Source organism: Elephas maximus, chromosome 12, assembly GCF_024166365.1.
Source record: "Elephas maximus indicus isolate mEleMax1 chromosome 12, mEleMax1 primary haplotype, whole genome shotgun sequence".
Taxonomy (NCBI): domain Eukaryota; kingdom Metazoa; phylum Chordata; class Mammalia; order Proboscidea; family Elephantidae; genus Elephas; species Elephas maximus.
Window position 1 is genome coordinate 103,083,222 of NC_064830.1, and position 22,700 is coordinate 103,105,921.

General features: G+C 45.8%; 1 protein-coding gene and 1 long non-coding RNA gene across 6 annotated transcripts; one reads left to right on the forward strand and one right to left on the reverse strand.

Moving 5' to 3' along the window:
- Positions 1-1,953: 1,953 nt before the first annotated feature.
- PSPH (phosphoserine phosphatase) lies at positions 1,954-21,699 on the reverse strand. 5 transcript variants are annotated; one of them, XM_049904157.1, is made up of 7 exons: positions 21,612-21,699; positions 16,921-17,049; positions 8,537-8,695; positions 7,598-7,732; positions 6,874-7,019; positions 5,373-5,521; positions 1,954-2,765 (listed from the first exon to the last, which is right to left on the reverse strand). In XM_049904157.1, the coding sequence occupies exons 3-7, from the start codon at positions 8,674-8,676 to the stop codon at positions 2,658-2,660; spliced, it is 678 nt and encodes a 225-aa protein (XP_049760114.1). In that variant the 5' UTR covers positions 8,677-8,695; positions 16,921-17,049; positions 21,612-21,699; the 3' UTR covers positions 1,954-2,657. The 5 variants fall into 5 exon arrangements, with proteins under 5 accessions (XP_049760114.1, XP_049760116.1, XP_049760115.1 ...); XM_049904159.1 differs by lacking the exon at positions 21,612-21,699 and adding an exon at positions 21,491-21,573; XM_049904158.1 differs by lacking the exon at positions 21,612-21,699 and having other exon boundaries at positions 16,921-17,229.
- LOC126087108 (uncharacterized) lies at positions 9,733-16,926 on the forward strand. Its single transcript, XR_007519643.1, has 3 exons — positions 9,733-10,445; positions 15,421-15,619; positions 16,530-16,926. It is a non-coding gene; the product is annotated as an uncharacterized LOC126087108 (long non-coding RNA).
- Positions 21,700-22,700: the final 1,001 nt, after the last annotated feature.

A 22,700-nucleotide genomic window follows, 5' to 3' on the forward strand; every position in this document is an offset into this window, starting at 1 on the left:
CCTGCATCGGGTCGCCATGAGTCAAGGCCGACTGGACAGCAGCTACAACGTAACAAGGACAAGAAACACTGTCACCACTTTCCAAACCTGGTTCTCCTATAACCACATACTAACTCCTGGGAGCACCATTCTGCAGCTGTTACCAGCGAATCCAGGATTAGAAAAGGACGAGGGGTTAGTGCAGCTCTTGCCTCATCTAACTCACCCCCAAGACAACAAAGATGGGATTGTGCGGGCTGCTTTTGTGCAGAGAACTGAGAGGCCTGTGGGACAGAGGAGAGGCTGGGTGACTAGTATACAGGTCATCACCATTTCTCAGCGGATCAAACTCCTCTGAGCCAAGTGCAGTGCCCTTCTCATTCAGGCCCCTGCCAAGTGGGCAGCAGGCCCTGCAGGCCCTCCCAGACCTGGCACGCTGGGCCCCATGCCAGCACAGTGCTGCCGATAGTACAAACGCCACACAACAGCTTCTAGGGAGCATTGCCAGCAAGCATTCACAATTATGGAACAATTGCCTCGTTGTTCACAAGTTCCTTTAAATGTCACCAAACCGACTTCTTGTCTCTCGTACAGAAACTCCAATTCTGAAGCAAATTGGATTCATCTGATTTGATTACCTGGCTTAATAATTACTCAATTATTTGGCCAGCTTTGACTGCTAGGCTAAATTGTTAAGTTTTTAAAATAATTTCTAATACTAACATCTCATGGCCTTCTCTACTTAATTATCCAACAGGATCCAAGCGTGCCTCTTCCTAAGCTGGCATCGTCACCCTCCCCCATTTTCCCACCAGGAAGGGGATATAATCTGGGACTTTCAAAGCATGTTCCGAAATTTCCTTTTCTTGGCACTGCTCAGAATAAAGAGGGGTGTGGCTTTCAGGTCTTTTCAAGTCATCTGTAAAAAAGAAATGGATAGTATATGATGTTGGGGTTTTTTTTTTTTTTTTAATTGTACTTTAGAGGAAAGTTTACAGAGCAAACTAGTTTCTCATTAAACAATTATACACTCTTTTTGTGACATTGGTTGCCAACCCCATGACAAGTCAACACTCTCCCCTTCTTGACCATGGGTTCCCCGTTACCAGCTTTCCTGTCCCCTCCTGCCTTCTAGTCCTTGCCCCTGGGCTGGTGTGCCCCTTTGGTCTTGTTTTGTTTTATAGTCCTGTCTGATCTTTGGCTGAGGGGGGGAACCTCGGGAGTGACTTCATTACTGAGCTGAAAGCGTGTCTGGGGCCATACTCTCAGGGTTTCTCCAGTCTCTGTCAGGCCAGTAAGTCTGGTCTTTCGTGTGTGTGTGTGTGTGTGAGTTAGAATTTTGCTCTATGTTTTTCTCCAGCTGTGCCTGGGACCCTCTGTTGTGATCCCTGTCAGAGCAGTCAGTAATGGTAGCTGGGTACTATCTAGTTGTGCTGGACTCAGTCTGAGGGAGGCTGTGGTAGTTGTGGTCCATTAGTCCTTTGGACTAATCCTTCCTTTACGTCTTTGGTCTTCTTCATCCTTCCGTGCTCCAGATGGGGTGAGACCAGTGTTGTATCTTAGATGGCTGCTCACAAGCTTTTAAGACCCCAGATGCTACTCACCAAAGTAGAATGTAGAACATTTTCTTTATAAACTATGTTATGCCAACTGAGCTAGATGTTCCCTGAGACCATGGTCTGTTGGGGTTATTTCTTAATTCATTTAAAAGAAATGTTGACTTCCTTTTGGGTTAGTAAAGTTTGTTTTTATTTCTTTTACTTCATGTGATTTTCAGCACTTTAAGACTCCATTGTTATTTTTAAAAAAGACCTTTGTAACAATCCATATGTGACAAATTCCAAGAGGTAAAAAGGCACATCTGAGCCTCTGGCCCAGCGCTTCCTCCAGAGCTCAGAGGGGGAAGCGGAGCGTGTGGTGGGGGCACGGTGGCCAGTACTGAACATCAGTACTAAAAAAGAACAAACCCGCTGCGGTCAAGTTGGTCCTGACTCATGGTGCCCCCGTGTGTGTCAGAGTAGAACGGCACTCCATAGGTGTTTAGTGGCTGATTTTTCAGAAGTAGATCACCAGGCCTTTCTTCCGAGGCACCTGGGTAGCCTTGAACTTCCAACCTTTCAGTTAGCAGTTGAGCACTTACCCATTTGTGCCACGCAGGGACTGCTGAGACTGAGCAGAGTCTTGGATCTCCTCCTTGCCTGGAGGTGATATCTATTTAAACATGTATCTTACCCGAAAGACTGAATCTAAGTCCATGAAAGGCAGAATTGAAAATCCCACAAATCTGTTCTGATACATGGGTCAATTTTTATTGATATACCAAAGGGAACACCAATATTCATTTCAGGCTGCCTAATCCATATTTCCAAGAGGGAAGGTGTTTAATTGACTCTTCATCTTCAAAAGGCTTCAAATAAAATATATCCAGGAACATACATAAAGAATTCAGATTATAAAACTCTCCAGGTAATTAGTGGTCATAATAATACTGGAACTATGGTTAAAAAAAAAAAAAAAGGAATCTTTCTTGGAGCCCTACCTATAGTTCACTAGAAAGTACAGATAATCAGTACCAAATTTATACATCAAGTTGTAATAGGCAATTCTAAGTAAACAGTATCGATCTGTCTCATTGGTAAACAATCTTAAGTTGTTAATCAGCCCTGTAAAAATGGACATTACTCTTCCAGTGCTCTCAAAAGCTCAACGAAATCGGTGATGTACCACTTGGCATTGTCCTTTACTTGTTGTCTGATCACATTTCCACCAAATCCAATGAAACCATCCTAAAAAATAAGAAAAAAAAAGGGAAATAGCTTTTAAAAAATGAAAAGTTGCAGCAGCTGCAGCATCAGAGAGTAAGTCTTTGGTCTGAATGGGGACATTTGTGGAAAGAGAGGTGATGCCAGGCTCACTTGCCTGCCCTCCCTGAGCTGTGACACGAAGAGAAAGCTCCTCAGCTCACGCACAAGTTGGTATCGTGCATCGTGGCTGCGGTTCAATTCCGCTAGGTGCTGTGGAGGCTCTGGAAGAAGGGTAAGAGGCTGTCCCTGCCCTCATAAAACCAAGATAAATGCTTACAAAACAATGACCAAACCACACCAGATGAAACGTCTGAGTGCCAAGCTGGCAGTCGCATCCACGTCTCGCAAAGTCAAAGAGAAGCCTAAGAGCAGTAGACCCAGACCTTCTGAACCCGGAATCCGGACTAGGCCAAGGAGGTGACGAGTCCCGTGGAGGGTGTGTCACAGGTGGCCGGGGTCTCATTCTGGACCAAAGGAGATGACAACCCCAATATGGTAGCAGAACTTTACTTTTCATCATTAAAGTTGTTTAAAGTTTTAAAAAACACAGTTGCGGTTGAGTCGATTTTGCCTCATGGTAACCCGATATGGTCAGAGGAGAGCTGTTCTCCAGAGGGTTTTCAGTGGCTGATTTTGGGGACGTAGACTGCCAGGTCTTTCTTAGGAGGCACCTCTGGATGGACTCGAACCAACAACATTCCAGCCAGCAGCTGATTGTGTTAGCTCTTTGCATCAACCAGGAACCCCTTGTTTAAAGGTATGTTTGACTAATTCTGCAAAGCGGTGCCTTCTTTTAATCAGTCACTGATTGTTTAACCTGGTATTTTCTCCCTCTGCCAAGATAACCCACCAGACCCGCTGCCGTCGAGTCGGAATAGACACCGTATATACATCATTTCAAAGTACAACTTTCTCTTATTTGCCCTTTCCCTTCATTTTTATTTTCATACTACACAGGGGAAAAAAGATAAATAGATTCTTAACTTCCCGTTGAATTTAGCCTCCTAACTGATCTTGCAGCCCTCTCTGCATGCCAGCACCAAATCAGTTGTCCTCACACACCGACGTGCCTGTCGCCAAAGGCTGGCCTGTCACTATGATGCTGAACAGGTTCCGGTGGAGCTTCCAGACTAAGATGGACTACGAAGAAAGGCCTGGAGATCCACTTCCAAAAATCAGTTAATGAAAACCCTGTGGATCGCAACGGTCCTATCTGCGACTGACCATGGGGGTGGTGTACAACCAGGCAGCGTTTTGTTCCACTGTGTATGGGGTTGCCACGAGTCAGGGGCCAACTTGACGGCAGCACACAACAATGACAACACTCCTCATTGGACTGGCCCAGGGTTCATTACTTGGTCAATCCCAAACGTCTGCTAAATCTTCTTAAAAAAAAAAAAAACAAACAAGACCCACTGCTGTCGAGTCGATTTTGACTCATAGAGATTCTCTCTATAGGACAGAGGAGAACTGCCCCATAGAGTTTCCAAGGAGCACCTGGTGGATTCGAACTGCAGACCTTTTGGTTTGCAGCGTAGCTTTTAACCACTATGCCACCAGGGTTTCCGCTAATTCCTCTAAGGACATGTTACCTCAGAATGATTCAAGTAATGTTAAAAGCATCAAGAAAGGGTCTTTAAACATTTTTGATTAATCATTTACAAAATCAGTTACTATTTTTAAATCTTGGGAAGCCAAGTGAAGATAAGTTCAGGACTATATTTTTGGTTCAGTTTTCCTTGGGCTCTAATGAGATGATAAAGACAAAGTCCTACATGTAATGGACACGGTTGATGATCAGGGCACTTGCTACATAGCATTTCCTCCTGCACTGGGTCCAAAATTCTTAGAGATAAAAACCCCTGCTAGTCTCAGGAAACAACAATTCAGAAGACAAAAATGCTTTGATACAGGAAAGTTATCTAACCTCTGCAAGTCTTCGTTCCCCATCCTCACAGGGCTACTGGGAGGTTTCAATGAGATGATGTATGAGGAAATCATTTATAAAGCAGAAAATGACGTTAACATCTTGGTCACTGTTACAGGCTTCGCTGATGGTATTATTTGGAGCAACAGAGCAGAACCTTGCTGAGCGTACACCTGGGGTCAGAAAGGGTAGCCAGACTGCAGGGACAAGGGGTCGTTAAAAGTTTGCAAAGGTTCTCAGCTCCTTATACAAAGCCTTTCTTGGGTTTGCCAAAAGTCAATTGACACAATGGGGGTGAATTTGTTTTAGTTGTTTAACTTTTTTATTTTATAGTGATAAACCGCCAGATGCAGCTGAGTCGACTCTGACTCAAGGTGACCCTGTGTGTGTCCGAGTAGAACTGTGCTCCACGGGGTTTTCAGTGGCTGACGTTTCAGAAACAGAAGACCAGGCCTTTCTTCCAAGGCACTTCCGGGTGGACTTACATGTCCACCCTTTCTTTCAGTTAGTAGCCGGGTGCCTTAAATTTTTACACCACCCAGGGATACTTCCATATGTAGATGTTTCTGTTTAACTCTCATTGTAAATATCATTTAGTTCTAAATCAGTTGTCTAACACACAAAAGGACAGCTTGAAAAGCACTGGTGTCTTTAATACATACGGCAGGAGGACAAGCTTCCATGTCTGTGGCTCCATCTCCGATCATGACTATTTTCTTAAAGTGAAACTTTTCCTTTAACAGTTTAATAACTTTTCCTTTCCCACCAGATTCAGCTGTTGGCTGCGTCTCATCAAAACCTGCGTATTCACCTTCAAAGAACAGAAGAACAGTTGAGACCGTGTTACAAATCCACGCTATTATAATGCTTGGGCCAGCTCTAGTAATCACAGAGATGACGGTATCACTTAAATGTCACTGAGAAGGCTAACAATGGCCCTCAGTGAAGGCTCCCAGCTGGGATCCAACACCTTTTGCTCGAAAGAAACAAGCTTTGTTGTTAAATGATAAATTCCTCTCGTAGAAGGTACTGACGGTACCCGCTGCCGTGGAGTCGATTCCAACTCACGGCGATCCCAGGTGTTTCAGAGTAAAACAGTTCTCCACAGGGTTTTCAGTGGCTGATTTTTCGGAAGTAGATCGCCAGGCCTTTCTTCCAAGGCACCTGTGGGTGGACTCAAATCTGCAACCTTTCGGTTAGCAGTGGAGCACATAAATCATTTGCACACCCAGAGACTCCAGAGGTTACTCGATTAGGTCACAGACACCTTGGGGTGAATTAGTTTTATCCTCTTAAACTTCCAGCATGGTAATTCTCAAACTTTGTTGAGGTAGCAGAACACCATGAAATAGTAATATATTAAATTTGAAAAAAGTTAATATATAATTTCATCTAAGTAGAGATTCCCTCCTACTTCAGATCAGTCATTCCCCTTCTGACAGTAATTACCCCCACTCATCCCTCTCTTTTTTCAATGCTCTCTATCTCTAGACCCTTTGACACATTTTTAAATGTTAAATTCATATTATTCGGCTTTAAGAATGTCAGCCACCCCCAGAAATAACTGGAGACATGCTAACTGTGGGCCAGAGAGAAGGCCGTGAGGCGTCCCCAAGCCCAGCTACGCTGCAGTGACCAGTTAAGTCATTAACTGCTCTTCCTGAGCCTAAAGTGGTTCAAATACATGAGCTACCAGTCGATTCCAACTCGCGGCATCGCCCTGTGTGTCAGAGCAGGACTGCACACCATAGGGTTTTCAGCGGCTGACTTTTTGGAAGTAGATCACTGGGCCTCTCTTCTGAGCCACTTCTAGGTGGGCTCGAACCTCCAGCTTTTCAGTTAGCAGCCCAGCACGTTAACTGTTTGCTCCACCCCAGGACTCTCAAACACATAAAATCGAAATACGACGCATAGCAAAACGTGGGTTATGTAGGAATTGGCATTTGGCTAAATGTAGACATTTTTACACAAATAGGTGATTCCGTGGCTGCTAAAGCTAGGACAGTTAAGGACCAAAGTCTGTTTTGCAGAGTGAAAGACCTCAGTTAGAAGACAGGTTTATTTCAACATTTAAATCAGATGCCATCCGCTTAAGTTGCAAGCCAACAGAATAGTTAATGCTGAAAATGAAAACAAAAGGAAATGTCACAATGAAAGACTTACCATTAAAGTAGAATTTCAGCCTGTTGGCAAATACGTTGGCTGTCGGGATACCGACCTTGGAAGCCACGTGCTCTACAATGCTCCGAAAGCCACCAGATATTAGGAAAACCTGAACGTTTCGCTCTTGTAGGCGACTTACCAGCTCCCTGCAAGAATATAACATAAAATGCCGAGCTCTGATTAACACAAAAGAGAAAAAATGGAATGCGAAAAAGAACCTGAAATATTTCTTTTCCTCCTGAATATGTTTGCCTGCAGTACATCTGACAATACTGCCCGGGGAATTAATGTGTTATATACGGTTTTCTGGAGTCCCTGGGTGGTACAAACAGTTAACGTGCTCAGCTGCTAATTGAAAGCTTGGGGTTCAAGTCCACCCAGAGGTGACTTGAAAGAAAGGCCTGGTGACCTACTTTCAAAAAATGAGCCACTGAAAACCCTGTGGAGCACAGTTCTACTCTGACACTCATGGGTGGGGTTGCCAGAAGTTGGAATTGACTCAATGGCAACTGTTTGTTTTTTTAGTACCTTTTTCTGTCTCCACCAGGGGGGTAGAGGGCAGACATGGGTAGGGGTACAGACAGACAGACAAGACCCCATACAAGTGCAGAGAGAGCCACACAGGTGGGAGCTCTCAAGTTCAGGTGACATACTCTCCGGAGAACATGCCCGCCAATGCAGGTGCTGGTAGGGAAACAGTGTAAGCAGACCGGGATCCCCTTACCTTATCCCGGGGGTCAGGTGTGGGGGGTGCTCTGCTAACAGCCTTTGCACCTGCTCCCTGGAAGGCTGGATCAGCGCTAAGCGCTCGGTGAGGGCGGTCTTGAAAGGCACCGCCCCGCCCATGGCCCGCCGTGTCCTAGGAGAAAGACCCAACAGTCAGCAGGCCCCTCCCCAGGCCCTCACAACATCCGCCGGGAGGCAGCTGCTACCAGGAGCCCCACGCACACCCAACATGTTGCACTGCCATGGGAGTGACCTGGGAACAGATTACGGAAGGTTTGCTGGAGAATCACATGATGACAAGGGGGGCTTTGTCTCCACATGTGCACCATCTAGTGAACTGAGAAGGCCACACATCCCAGCTGCCGGTTCCTTCCTTGGAATCCAAAAGCTTTTGTAAACCAAGAAAGAACTCTCAAGTCTGGAGCCCTCTTGCATCAGATGAAGTGGTCTGTGACCTGGTGCCAGCAGGCAGCATTGGGGCAGTTAGAGGACGGTGACCCCGGGGGGACGGGAGGAAGGGAGGGCAAGAAGGATGGAGGGAGAAGCTCTGACCCAGACCCTGAGAGACCCTGAGCCAGAACCAGCTTTCCCAGTAAACCACTGAGGCCACACTTTGAACCACAACACAACTGCTGGACACCTGGAGGCCTCCCAGACTGCCTTCTGTGGCTAGTGACTGCCATGATTGCCTGCCAAGCCGAGAGCGTGTTTTACCCATATTTGTTTGCCAAGGCTGTATACTGCATTTCTATCAATGGGGGAATGGATAACGTGCACTACCAAGCTCAGCACTAAACGGTAGAAGAAAAAATCTAGTGCCCACATTTCCTAGCTAGGAACTAAAATCTGGGAACCATGGCTCGGGTCTAGCATTTCATCCAACACAGTCGCTCTATTTTGCAATTCTTTATCATCGGTAAATAAATACCATGCCTACATTTCTGACACAGCATCCTCAACGCCACAGAATTTGGCCAGCTCGTCAATCCCTTCTTCTCTGATGACCGTGCTGTCGACATCAAAACAGACGGCATCAGCAGAACAGAAAAGGGTCCTCAGCTCTGAGTGGGAGACCATCCTTGGGAGAACCTTCCTCCTACGAGAGAAAAGACACATGTATTCAGAAACAGAAAATGGGCTCCTAAGAAGGTCCAGTTTTGCCTAATACCTCTCATCTCTAATTCTAGATTCCTATCAAAGTCGGGGTCACCCGCATAAGCAGGTATTTAGGGGCTTGTTCCGCCTTCAGCACATATTAGGCACCTTCTAAGTGTCACACTCTGGAGTTACAAAGATGAGTGGGACCCAAACTTTGCCCTCAGGAGCCCGGTATAGTGAAAGTTGTTGTTTTAGTTACCGTCAAGTCGATTTTGATTCATAGCAACCCCATGGGGCAGAGCAGAACTGTCCCGTAGGATGTTCTTAGCTGTAAACTTTACCAGAGCAGATCTCCAGGTCTGTCTCCCATGGAGCGGCTGAGTGGGTTCGAACCGCCAACCGTTGGGCTAGTAGCCAAGCACTGAACTGTTGCACCACCAAGGCACTTTATAGCAAAGGTACCAACTTGTCAGCTATTTGATGTTGAACTGATCTTTAGCTATTTTTGACCGAATAATTACAGCAGTACAGAAAGAGCTGAATCAGAGAGATGCTTAAGATTCTCTGGGCCCAGAGGAAATGTTTAACCTTGACTGTAAAAGATCCCCTGTGTGTGCCAGGAGTGGGCAGAGGCAAAGGTGGTTCAGTGGTAGAATTCTCGCCTTCCATATGGGAGACCTGGGTTCGATTCCCAGCCTGGGCCCTTCATGCACAGCCACCACCCGTCAGTGGAGGTTTGTATGTTGTTCTGATGCTGAACCGGTTTCAGTGGCACTTCCAGACTGAGACGGACTAGAAGGAGAGGCCTTGCTGATCTACTTCCAAAAATCAGCCGGTGAAAACCCTACGGGTCCCAGGGGTCCGATGACTGGCAACGCTGCATTCTCTGTGCACAGGGTCACAGTGAGTCAGGAGCCAGCTGACGGCAGCTAACAGCAAGAGAGGTGGGGTACAGGCCAGAGGCTAGTGACGGTACAGGGCGGAGCATAGGGGAACAAGAACAGGAACAAGGAGGAAGAGTGAGTGGAGGACAAGCAGGAAGCTGCCCAACAGCTCAGCCGGTACCGGGCTGCGCAGGAGGGAGGCGGACCGAAAGGGAGCTTTGGGCGGGGCTGAGGGGTGTGGGGTAGCTTCTAGGTAATGAGAAAAGTTGAAAGGCTCTAAGTCTGGGAAAAGAAGTCAGAGGCAAACAGAGACTCTTGGAGCTAAAGACCCGGAGGATGAAAGTCACCAGGAGAGAGGGATAACAGAAGAGCGCTGAGGACAAAGCCCGGGGCTCGTCACCTTTTAGGCGGGGAGCCTGGGAAGGAGCCTGAAAGGAGATGATGTCACAGAGAAACTGGGAGGCACAATGCCACAGCACAGGAGCCCAGGACGGCAGTTTCAAGAGTGTTGTTTTTGTTTTTTCTTTAAAATAAATAAACAAATACATCATTGGACCAGAATTGTGGGGGTGAAAGGAATTCTAAAGGTCTTGGAGACCAGCCTTCCATCAGAGAGACTGAGAAGTCACGTCCCAGGCCACGCAGATGACGCAAACCACCTATATTTACAAGAGAAAGCGGCCGGAAATAGACTCAAAGGAGCTGGCTGACTCACTTGGTAAATGAGTTTTACCAAATGCCTTTGGCAAAATGATCCAGTTGAAAGTTGACCTGGAACAAAAAAATCTTTGAAGCCAGGGGTCAGCAAATTATGACCCCGAAGGCTGGATCAAGCCCACTCCCAGCTTTTGTGCGGCCCATGAGGTAAGAATGACTTTTCCATTTTTAAATGTATGGAAAAACTCAAAAGAAGAATAATATGGCATGAAACGTGGAAATGAGATGAAATTGAAATTTCAGTGTTCATAAAGTTTTATTGAAACATACCCACACTCACTTATGTATCTACGGCTCCTTGTGTGTTACAACAGTTGGGTAGTGGGATAGAGACCAACCATAGGGTCTGCAAAGCCTAAAATTCTTGCTATCTGGCCCTTCACAGAAAAAAATTGCTGGCCTCTATTTTGAACCCTTGCAAGAGGGTACTCAAAATTAAGAAACACGAGTTTCATTTGCTCGTTTTTAGTTCTCAAAGTCCCAAAGCAAGTAAGGACCAATGGAAGAAGGTTATTACACAATTTCATACTGTACCTGCTGAAATGACTTCCTTTAACCTATAGCTGAAGGGGAATGGCACCATATCACTTCTCTAGCATACATTTGCTGGTCCCTGGGTAGTGCGACTGGCTGCTAACCAAAAGGTTGGTGGTTAGAACCCACCCAGGGGTGCCTTGGAAGAGAGGCCTGGCAGTCTCCTTCCATGAAGTTTAGAGCCAAGAAAACCCCAGGGAGCACAGTTCTACTCTATAACCTATGGGGTTGCCATGAGCCAGAACTGACTCACTAGCAATGAGTTACCATATATTTGCAGAGCCCCTGGGTGGTGCAAAGGGTTAATATGGTCAGTTGCTAACCCAGAGGTTGGAGGTTTGAGTCCATCCAGAGGCACCTTGGAAGAAAGGCCTGGCGATCAACTTCTGAAAAACCAGCCATTGAAAATCCTGTGGAACACAGTTCCACTCTGACACACATGGGGGCGCCATGAATCAGAATCAACTCCATGGGAACCTTTTTTTTTTTTTTAACCATACCTTTGCGAGTTGGGACACGTGATGTGTTCCACTGTACTGTGTAACAGAATAAATTTTTCTAAAATGCCCACAACTTTGGGGATACGCTTTGCAGTCTGGACCTCCAGTCTCACAGGTGTTTCTCTGTCAGTTTCAACACAACACATACATTATCACTGCTTATTGAAGCTTTTGGCTTCAGCTTTTCAGGTACACAGAGAATTCTCAGGGCCTGAGAAATTCTTGGAGAATAATGTCTTGGAGAACCACTGAAAAGTGGGAAGAGAGAGTAAATCAATGGATCCGATGAGATGACAGAATTTTAAACTGTGCACTAACATCATCAACCTAAGTGTGAATGAAGTTCCCATTCAAATGATCACAGATGCATGAATACCAAACACAGAGGCTACTGCTTATCTCTAACCTGCTGATTGCCCCAAGGCCATGTTCTTGTTCAAGGTGACCCTTCAACTCAGGGGACTGATTTTCCTAGGTTCACACACTGTCCCCTCTTTGAGACTAGCTCCTTCACTGCTTTGCCCTTTTCTGCTCTCTTAATGTTGCAGTGTCCACAGTCCATCCTGGGCTTCTGTATCCACACTCCCTGGGTGAATGTACCCAGGCTCATGGCTTTAAATGGCATCTCAACGATCAGTTGCTGTCAAGTCGATTCTGACTCACAGTGACCCCATGTGTGTCACAGTAGAACTGTGTTCCATGAGGTTTTCAATGGCTGATTTTTCAAAAGTAATTCACCAGCCCTTTCTTCTGAGATACCTCTGGGTGGACTCGAACTTCCAACCTTTCAGTTAGTAGCTGAGCACATTAACCCTTTGCACCACCCCGGGATTGCATCTCTATGACAGTGACTCCCAGATTTATGCCCGCAGCCCAGTCCTCTCTCCCAAACCCAAATTTCCACTGCATACCTGACCTCCACCTACATGTCCGATAACCATCCCAAATTTAACATGTTCGAGACCCAATTCCTGGTCTACCCCACCCCCCAAAAAAATGCCCTTCTTGCAGCCTTCGCTCTCTCACTTGATGGCAACTCCATTCTTCAGTCACCCTTCATTTCTCTCTTTCTCTCACACTCTACATCCAATTTTTCAGAAAATGCTGTTGCTTCTACCTTTAAAATCTAACCAAAATCTGACCACTTCTCAGCACATCCACCACTGTCGCTCTAGCCCGTCACCAATGTTTCTTGCCAAGATTGCAACAATAGCCTCCAGACAAGTCTCATTGCTTCTATGTTTGCCCACTCCACCCCTGACCCCACCCCAGTGTTTGTCTTCCTCGACATAATAACTAGGGTAGCCATTTTAAACTGTAAGTTAGATCATGTCATTCCTCTGGCTCAAAATGTTCAATGGCTCCTCGTTTTACTAAAAGACAAAGTTCTTACAATTATCCACAAGGTCTGTCCCCACCCCTGAGCACCACCACCTCGACCCCATCCCATCTCTGACCTCGTTTCCTACTCCTCTCCCCCCTACTCACTCTGCCCCGGCCTCACTGGTCCTCTTGCTGTTCTAGGAATCCCCAGGCAGGCTCCCCACTTGGGACCTTTCCTCTCACTGTGCCCTCAGCTCATAATATTCTTTACCTGGATATCTGCTTGGCCAGCTCCCTCATCTCCGAGAGTTTGCCAAATACGCCCTTCTTCATGATCCAACTCTGACCACTTTGTTCATCACTGCAAACTGCTCTCCCTACCCCTGCCCCCAACACAACTGATCCCTCTCATCCTGCCCTGTTTCCTTTCTTCTAACATATGTCTGTTGTTGTTAGCTGCCATTAAGTTGGTCTCTGACTCATGGGAACCCCACACACAATGGGATCAGACCACTGTGATCCATAGGGTTTCACTGGCTGATTTTCAGAAATAGATTGTCAGGTCTTTCCTCCTACTCCATCTTGGTCTGGAAGCTCTACTGAAACCTGTTCAGCATCATAGCAGCACAATCAACTGTTGACATATGGGCGGTAGCCATGGTTGCTGTACATTGGCCAGGAATCGAACTCAGATCTCGTGCATGGAAGGCAAGAATACTACCACTGAACCTCCACTGCCTCCTCTGTCTATTACTTATTGCCTATTTGTCCCTAAAACTAAAACTAAACCCATTGCTGTCAAGTTGATTCCAACACATAGAGACCCTATAGGACAGAGTAGAACTGCCCCATAGGGTTTCCAAGGAGCAGGTGGTGGGTTGGAACTGCCAACTTTTTGGTTAGCGGCTAAACGCTTAAACTCTGCGCCACCAGGGCTCCTTTATATCCCCAGTAGGATATAAATTTCATGAGTAGGGACCTTTATCTGCTTTATTCACTGCTGAATCCTCAGTACCTGGCACATAGTAGGTGTTCAGTAGTATTTGATGAATTAAATAGAGCAAAACTCAAATGGCATCTTCATTATAACATCTCTGATTTCCCTCAGCTGGAAGTAACCTCTCCCCAGAACTTCTGTACTACTTAATGTAAACCTGTTTTTAATACGTGGAATTCATAATATTCCAACTTATAATAAACTTATTTATGTATATGTCATCTCTGCTCCTAGATTTCAAGCTCTTTGATACTAAACAAAATTTCCAAATCACGTATTTTGAGTAGATCCTCAATTAATTTCTGAGGGTTGAGTGACTACACAAAATGACACCCTTGTGAAGAGTGTAGTTAGCTATCTGTAACTATCTATTTTTAAACATTTTATTGTGGAAAATTTCAAATACATACTAAAACAGAGAAAATGAATTATACGAGCCCCAGTAGCCTTCACCCTGTTTAAACAGTCACGGCTAATCTTGCTTCGTCAACAGCCCCACACACTGCCTCCTACTCTCATTGTCTTGAAGCAAATCCTCAGCATCCCATCCTTTTCGACAACCGTCCCGTAAAATGCTCTGCCTCCTCGTTCTCTTCTGGCTCTCTTTGTTTTCGTTATCTCCACCAGAAGACGGGGACTCACAGTTAATGCAGGTTCAAAATGATCATGGTTATAGAAAAAGAACCTGCTGAGTAAGTTCAGTTGATTCAAACTGTGTACATTAGAATTTCACACAAAGAAAAATCGTTGCTAGAGAATGGACTCTGTATCCTTCCCATCTGGCTCTTGGTGGGAGGGAGAGGGAAGGGCTTGGCCGGAAGAGAGCCTGGTGGAAGGGTCTAGACTCAGACACAGCAGAACCAGGCCCAGCCGGACCACTGAGCAGAACTCTTACCAGGCCAGCACCCAGCTGCTGCTTCTTGGGGAAACAAAGAAGCCACTCCTGACAACCCCTGTGTGATAGTTAAGGTTGTGGGTTGTCTTAGTTATCTAGTGCTGCTATAACAGAAATACCACAAGTGGATGGCTTTAACAGAGATTTATTCTCTCACAGTCTAGTAGAAGTTCAAATTCAGGGTGCCAGCTCTAGGGGAAGGCTTTCTCTGTCATTCTGAGGGGAGGTCCTTGTCATCAATCTTCCCCTGGTTAAGGAGCTTCTCAGCACAGGAACCCCAGGTCCAAATGACACGCTCTGGTCCCAGCACCGCTTTCTTGGTGGTATGAGGTCCCCCTGTCTCTCTGCTTGCTTCTGTCATTTATATCTCAAAATAGATTGGCTTAAGACAGAAACTAATCTTGTAGACTGAGTCCTGCCTTATTAACATAACTGCCCCAATCCCGTCTCACTAACATCATAGAGATAGGATTTACAACACATAGGAAAATCACATCAGATGACAAAATGGTGGACAATCATACAACACTGAGAATTGTGGCCTAGCCAAGTTGACACACATTTTGGGGGGATACAATTCAATCCATGACATGTGTCAGCTGGCTGGGCCATGATTCTGAGTGGTTCGGCAGTTATGTAATGATGTATTTTGGCAGTTATATAAAGCTATAATTTGGCAGTTATGTAATGATGTAGTCATCCTCCATAATGTGATCTGATGTGATCAGCCTATAAGTTGTAATGGGAGTTTCCTCGGGGGTGTGGCCTGCATCTAATATATACATGGATGTTCTGGCAAAGCTCGCTGGCTTGCTCTGGATCCTGCATCCAGATCGTCATCATCTGACCTCTGGTTATTGGAACTTGATCCAGCAGCCTGCCATATTGCCTGCCAATGTTGGGATGTGTCAGTCTCCGCAGCCTGTGAGCCAGCAGCCTGCCATCTTACCTGCCAGTCTTGGGTTCATCAGCCCCCGCAGCTACTTGAGTCAGGTGAAGCCTCCAGCCTGATGCCTGGCCCATGGACTTGGGACTTGCTAGCCTCTACAACCACGTGAGCCATTTTCTTGAGGTAAATCTCTCTCTCTCTTTCCATATATATGCATATATAAATGCTTTACAGGTTTTGCTTCTCTAGAGAACCCAACCTAAGACACTCTTATCCCAGCTCCAAAAGTACAGAAGTGGTTTTCCCTTTAGGGCCAGCCTTAGGAAGTTTGATTTTGGATAAGGGGAAAAAAATCTCCTGACCAAACAAACTCTCCCAACTTCTCCATCTAAATATCTCGCAGAAGACATCTAAGATCACTTGCACATTACCCTCCCCTGTATAAGAATAACAACAACAAAAAAAACCCAACTATGTTGGCATCTCCTGCCTGGAGGGGAGATGAGAGGGTGGAGGGGGTTAGAAGCTGGCGAAACGGACACGAAAAGAGAGAGTAGAGGGAGAGAGAGAGCAGGTTGTCTCATTAGGGGGAGAGTAATTGGGAGTGTGTAGTAAGGTGTATGTGGGTTTTTGTGTGAGAGACTGACTTGATTTGTAAACTTTCACTTAAAGCACCATAAAAATTATTGAAAAAAAAAAAACAAAAAAAACACCCATTGCCATCGGGTTGATTCTGACTCACAGGGACCCTATAGGACAGAAGAGAACTGCCCATAGGGTTTCCAAGGAAGCAGCTGGTGGATTTGAACTCCCAACCTTTTGTTTAGCAGCCAAGCTCTTAAACACTGTGCCATCAGGGCCCCAAGAACACATAAAAGCTGATACAAATGATTAATGTGCTTGGCTGCTAACTGAAAGATTAGAGGTTCACATCCACCCTGAGGAACCTTGGAAAAAAAGCTTGGCAATCTACTTCTGAAAAACAGCTACTGAAACCCTATGGAGCATAGTCCTACTCTGATACTCACGAGGTTGCCATTAATTGGAATCAACTTCACAGCAACCGTGTTTGTGTGTGTGTGTTTTTCCAAAGGTCACGGAGATCAAGCAGAGCCAAGAGAACAAGGCTTACTGGGTTAGAAGGAGGTTGCCAGCTTTGGTCATAAACGTGATTTTGTTTCTGACCCCCTGGACACTGATGTCGCTAGTATATAATGGACTCTGGAAGGAGCTCTCTTTTTAGAGCCCGTAGTTGCAGCACGGCCTCCCTACAGCTAGGGCTAGAGTCCCGGTCAATGCATTTCTAGTACCTTTTATAAGAACATCTATTCCTCGGGGAACCTGAGATTTCCTGCATGCAACATAGGTTAGGGCAGACTGTTGTTTTTATTTGGGTGAAGTGTAAACTGCTAATGAACAGACAAACACAGAACAACCAAATACACGAGAAGCATTAACCACAACAAGAGATAAATGGGACTCACGTTTCTCCAGTGCTGAGTTCCCAGGAGATGAATTCTCTTCCCGCTCTTTCTCGGGATAAAAATGCCGCATAAAGTTCTGACTACAAACGTCTTTACGAAAGACCCTGTGAGAACTGCAAGAGCAAGACCCTAGAAAGAATGAGGAAATGAGCATCAAGGTCCAGACACAGGGCAAGGGACAGGGAGACTGACCGGCTTCACCCTGTCTCCCGGTGAGACCAGTATGAAAAAGGATCAAATGCCAAGTTTCATAACAGCTTCCTGTGGGAAACGTTTTCCTTCTGCCTCCTGTGAGCGCTGTAGAGGAGTAAACACTGTTCTGTGCTTCAGTTCAGATTCAGGAGATCACCTACAACTGATTCAAGTGAAAACAAAAACCAGTTACCATCCAGTCAATTCTGACTCAAGGTGATCCCACGTGTTACAAGTAGCATTGTTCCACAGGGTTTTTTTGGCTCTAACCTTTACAGAAGGAGCCCTGGTAGCACAGTGGCTAAGCTCTTGGCTCCTAACAGAAAAGTCAGTGGTTCGATCTCACCAGCCACTCTGCGGGAGAAAGATGTGACAGTCTGCTTCCGTAAAGAGTATGCATCCTTGGAAACCCTACTCCATCCTATAGGGTCACTATAAGTCGAAATCGACTGGATGGTTTGAAATCTTTACAGACGCAGTTCACCTGGCCTGTCTTCCGAGGCTTCTCTGGCTGGGTTTGAACTGCCAACCATTCAGTTTGTAGCTGAGCGCTTAACCATTTGCACCACCTGGGGACATCTGGTGAGCAAGATACAAAGGAGAGGGAAGGGGAAAGAGGACCTATTGGGAGAACAAAATGCAAATAAAGAGAAGCAGACTCTACAAACTGGTCCCTGCTGTCTTGAAAACGGGGAGACAAAACCAGCAATTTTGAGTTAGAATTCTCATAATTCAAACTATAAATTAAGAGAAGTGGATAAAGGTGCTAAATCACAGAGAGAAGGGAAAAATTAAAAAAGAAATGGTGAAGAACATAAGGCAAGAAAAAGCCAAGGTCAAAAGGGAAAGAAAGAAATAACGCAGAAGTTTCCTATGTGGTCCTTACTGAATGCAGAGAACTTGGCTCAATGTAACTCGACTCACACTCTAACCTGAGCACCAAGCACTAACCTAACACTCCTGTGCAGGTGGAAGTGCACAAGACGTACCCCAAGGCCTGGACCCAGGGATGCCAGTCTAGCATGATTTTTCTCCACTCTGCTGAGCATGACGGCTTCTCCAGGGTCTGAACCCTACTCCCCTGACAGGCCCAGGAAGCTACAGCCGAGGGGAACCTTCACCCAAGCGGCTGCTCCTAAGAGTGGACCCAGGATGCCAGGTCAGCAAAAACAAGATTTTCAATTTCTTTCTTTAATATAGTTTTCTCTTTCTCCTTTGAAATCATTTACATCTGAAAGAGATTTGTTCTCATTATAAACGCCTACCCCGTTTCTCTTCTTATCTGGAATTCATAAGTCTCTACTTGACTCTTTTTGGTATTTAAATACACCACACACCAGTTGCCATTAATTCCAACTCGTGGCAAACCCGTAGAACTGTGCGCCATAGGGTTTTCAATGGCTGATTTGACAGCAGTAGATCCCCAGGCCTTTTTTCTGAGGCACCTTTGGATGGACTCAAACCTCGAACCTTTTAGTTAACAACTGAATGTGTTAACTGTTTGCACCACCCAGGGACAAATGTTTAAAATACATGTATTAAATCATTTGAAAATATAACAAACGCCTTCTATTTTGTTCTACCAACATGAAAATGACACAACTATGATCCTCATGACATTGAAATACTTCCTGACAGTTGTAAGAAGAAGAAAAAAAAAAAAGGAATATGGCTTCCATCTTGGGGGTGCACTCTCTCTTGCTTGCTCTCACAGAAGCCAGCCGCCATGTCGTGAGCTGCCCTATGGAGAGGCCCACATGGCAAGGAGCTGAGGGAGGCCTCTGGCCAACAGCCAGTGAGGGACTGGAGCCCTTAGTCCACCAACCTCAAGGAACTGAATCCTACGCCTGAAACTACTGTCCTGAGATACCTTTAAACCTTAAACCAAAAATATCCCCTGAAGTCTTCTTAAAATTAAACAATAGATTAACTTAACTAGTAAAAAATGTCTGCCTTACGCATTACACTCTTTTAAGAACTATCTACATGGAATCAAATTGACAACAGCAACTTGAAAGATTAAATAGGAAGCTTACGGGGCCGTGAGTTTATGTTAATAGGAGAGGAACAGCTCAGAAAGGAGGGAATGGTTGCACAACTCAAAGAATGTGATCAATATCACTGAATTGTACAGGTAGAAACTGTTGAATTGGTATGTTTTGCTGTGTGTATTCTCAACAACAATGGAATAAATAAAATAAAGGCACTGAATCCTGTCAACAATCATGTGAATGAGCTTAGAGGCAGATTTTTTCCCAAACGGTCAGCTGAGGCCATAGCCCTGGCCAACTGCAGCCCCTTAAGAGACCCTACTCCAGAACCACCGTCTAAGCCAGCAGCTCCCAGATTATTTTTTGTTCTCAGATTTTTGACGCATGGTACTATGAGAAAATAAATGTTTGTTTTAAGATGTTAAGTTTTGGGGTCATTTGTTATGCAGCAATGGATATATACAACAAGCTTGAGGTAGGCAAAAACGTTTCTAAATCACAGACAACAAACACAAGTAATAAAAAAAAGGTTGGATTTCATCAAAGTTAAAATTTCTGCTCTTCAAAAGATACGATTAAAAAAAAAAGGCAAGCAAAAGATTTGAATACACATTTCAAAAGAGAAGCTATACAAATAAGCTCATAAAAAGAAAGACTAAAATTGAAAAGACTGACAATACCAAGTGTTGGTGAGGACTTGGAACTCATACACTGCTGGTAGGGATGTAAAGTGGTATAACCACTTTGGAAAACAGTTTCATAGAAAGTTAAATACACATTTACCATTAGACCCAGCAATGCCACTCCTGGAGATTTATCCAAGAGAAAGGAAAACATAGGTCCACAAAAAAGCCTGGTCCGTGAATGTTCAGAGCAGCTTTACTCATGATAGCTGCAAACTAGAAACAACACAAATATCTATCAACAGATGAATGGATAAACAAATTGTGGTCTTACGGTGGAACACTACTGAGCAATTAAAAGGAATGAGTTACTCATACATGCAAAAAACATGGGTACATATAAAAATTCTTATACTGACCAAAAGAAGTCAAACACAGAAGAGCACACACTGTATGACCCCCCTGCATATGAAACTCGGGAAAATGTAAATAAAGCCATAATGACAAAGTCCAGATCAGTGGGGTGGGAGGCAAGAGGCAGTGACTGGAAAAAGGCCCTAGGGAACTTTTAGGGGTGATGGCAATATTCTATTGTGGTGATTACAAGGATGTATACATCTGTCAAGGAGCCCTGGTGGCACAGTGGTTAAGCGCTCCACTGCTAACCAAAATGTAGGCGATTTGAATCCACCAGCTTCTCTGGGGAGAAAGATGTGTGGCAGTCTGCTTCCATAAATATTATAGCCTTGGCCACCCTATAGGGCCGTTCTCCTTTGTCCTATAGAGTCGCTATGAGTTGGAATGGACTCCAGGGCAATGGTTTTGGTTTAAACATCTGTCAAAATGCATCAAAATGTACACTTAAAATTTGTGCATTTTATTGCATGTAAGTTATGCATCAGTAAAACGTTGGCTAAAAGAGTTACAGGGCATGTATGAAAAGTCCTGCCTACTTTGTTTCTCCAATAGGCAGTTACCTTGAGATCTTCCCTGGCAGTTGTATCAACTCTAGAAATCTTGGTATTTATTTTCTTTCCTGATCTTCAACCCAATCCCAGTCAATCAAATATGTAAAGAGTAACTAATAATGTGCAAGTCACATAAAAAGGAAATATAGCAAAGATGTTTAATGAATGAAAGAATTACTTAATTCCCAGCGTGAGGCCGTATCTTTGTAACAATGTATCTGGTACAGTATCGTCGAGTGGATTCCGACTTATAGCCGGCCTACAGTACTGCCCAGTAGGGTTGCCAAGGCTGTACGTTTTTATGGAAGGATCCTTCTTCCGCGGAGCAGCCGGTAGGTTCCAACCTCGGACCTTTTGGTTAATAGTCAAGTAGTTAACCACTGCGCCCCAGGGCTCCTGATCTGGTAAGTAAGAGAGACCCGTGGTCGTAGAGTCGATTCCGACTCCTAGCGATCCTATAGGACAGACGAGAACTGCCCTACAAGGTTTTCAAGGAGCGGATGGTGGGTGTGAACTGCCGACCTTTCGATTAGCAGTCGAACGCTTACCAACTGCACCACCAGGGCTGGGAGCTGGTAAGTACTTCAAACTCTAATTCTGATGGGAAGGAAGAGGACCAGCTCAGACCCTTCAGCTCTCCCTTTGGGGGGTTTTCCGAATCCTATAGTGATGATTGCCCTTTGCAGGATTGCATCATTCATTCATACTGTTCAGTAACAGGGAACCGTGGGATAAGACAAGTGAAACTGGCCAGAAATTAAGAAAAAGGAAGTTGAAATGCCATGAAATCTTTTACCCGTGCAGATTAAGAAAAACCAAGCGTGGGATCGATGAGGCCCCCCGCCCCGGCGGTGGGAGACAGCGGGGTGAGCGAGAAAGCTGGGCGCACGGAGGGACCCGCACATGCCTGGACTCACGCGGGCGCTGCTGCTCCTGCCTGGGCCGCCGCCGCCTGCAGGGCTCGCTCGCCTGTAACTTTCCAGTGGCAGCGGGCCGAGCGCCGGCTCCGACGCTCAGTCCTGGGGGAGGCGACTCGTGCCGAGGGGCAGAGCCTGCAGCAAACAATCGCACGAGATCTGCTGAGGAAGTGGGGTGGCCGCCGCTGCGTTTTGCATGTGCTTTTCTCCACTGGAGACGCCGGGTCCTCTCGGTGCCCAGCCGGGTTGGGAGAGAGACCTTGGCCCCGCCTCCGGGACCGCCCCACGGGGCGGGGCTTCCTGGCCACGCCCCCGCCGCCTGCCGGCTGAAATTTACACGCTGCCTGCCGAGCTACCTGGCAGCTAGACAGCGAGGGCGTCACCTGCAGGGCCCCGGGGACGGACCAACAGACCAGCTCTCCGGCCCCGCCGCCTTGGACCTAAAGGCACCTGAGAGACGCGAGGGGCTTCTGCGCTGATTTTACAATCAACGAAAGCCGACGGGGCCTCTTCTGAAATCCACCTTGGAGGAATTTAGGTTTTGGGGGAACTTCCAAAACTACCCAAAAAACCCACTGCCATGGAGTCGATTTCTCAAACTACTCGCAACTAAAATGTAGAAAGCTATGAATGCAAAATGAGTCTTTGCACCTATTTTGTTCGAGTCATCTTATTTCCTTCTAGGTGACACTTATCCAGTGACTTTATGTTGACTATTAAAAAGAAAAATGAGTGAAAAAAAAAGGGGGGGGTAATTGTTCCCAAGCATTTACCTTTGGGAGCAGCTGGTTGGAGCTAGGCAGTGAGGACTCACCCTAAGACAAGCCAGAACCTCAGATGATCACAGTCAGACGTCCAGGTTCCTAGTAAACTCATCACCCAGGCCGGGAGGCTGCAATGCTGGGGCAGGACAGTGATCACAGGATCCCTTCCTCTTGCTAAGGAACCCCTCAAAAACCACATTTTTTAAATCTTGTAACAAGTCCTAAAAGGAGCCCTGGTGGTACAGTGGTTACCCTCTTGGCTTCTAACCAAAAGGTGGGTGGTTGGAACCTACCAGCCTCTGTGCAGTAGAAACACCTGGTCCGG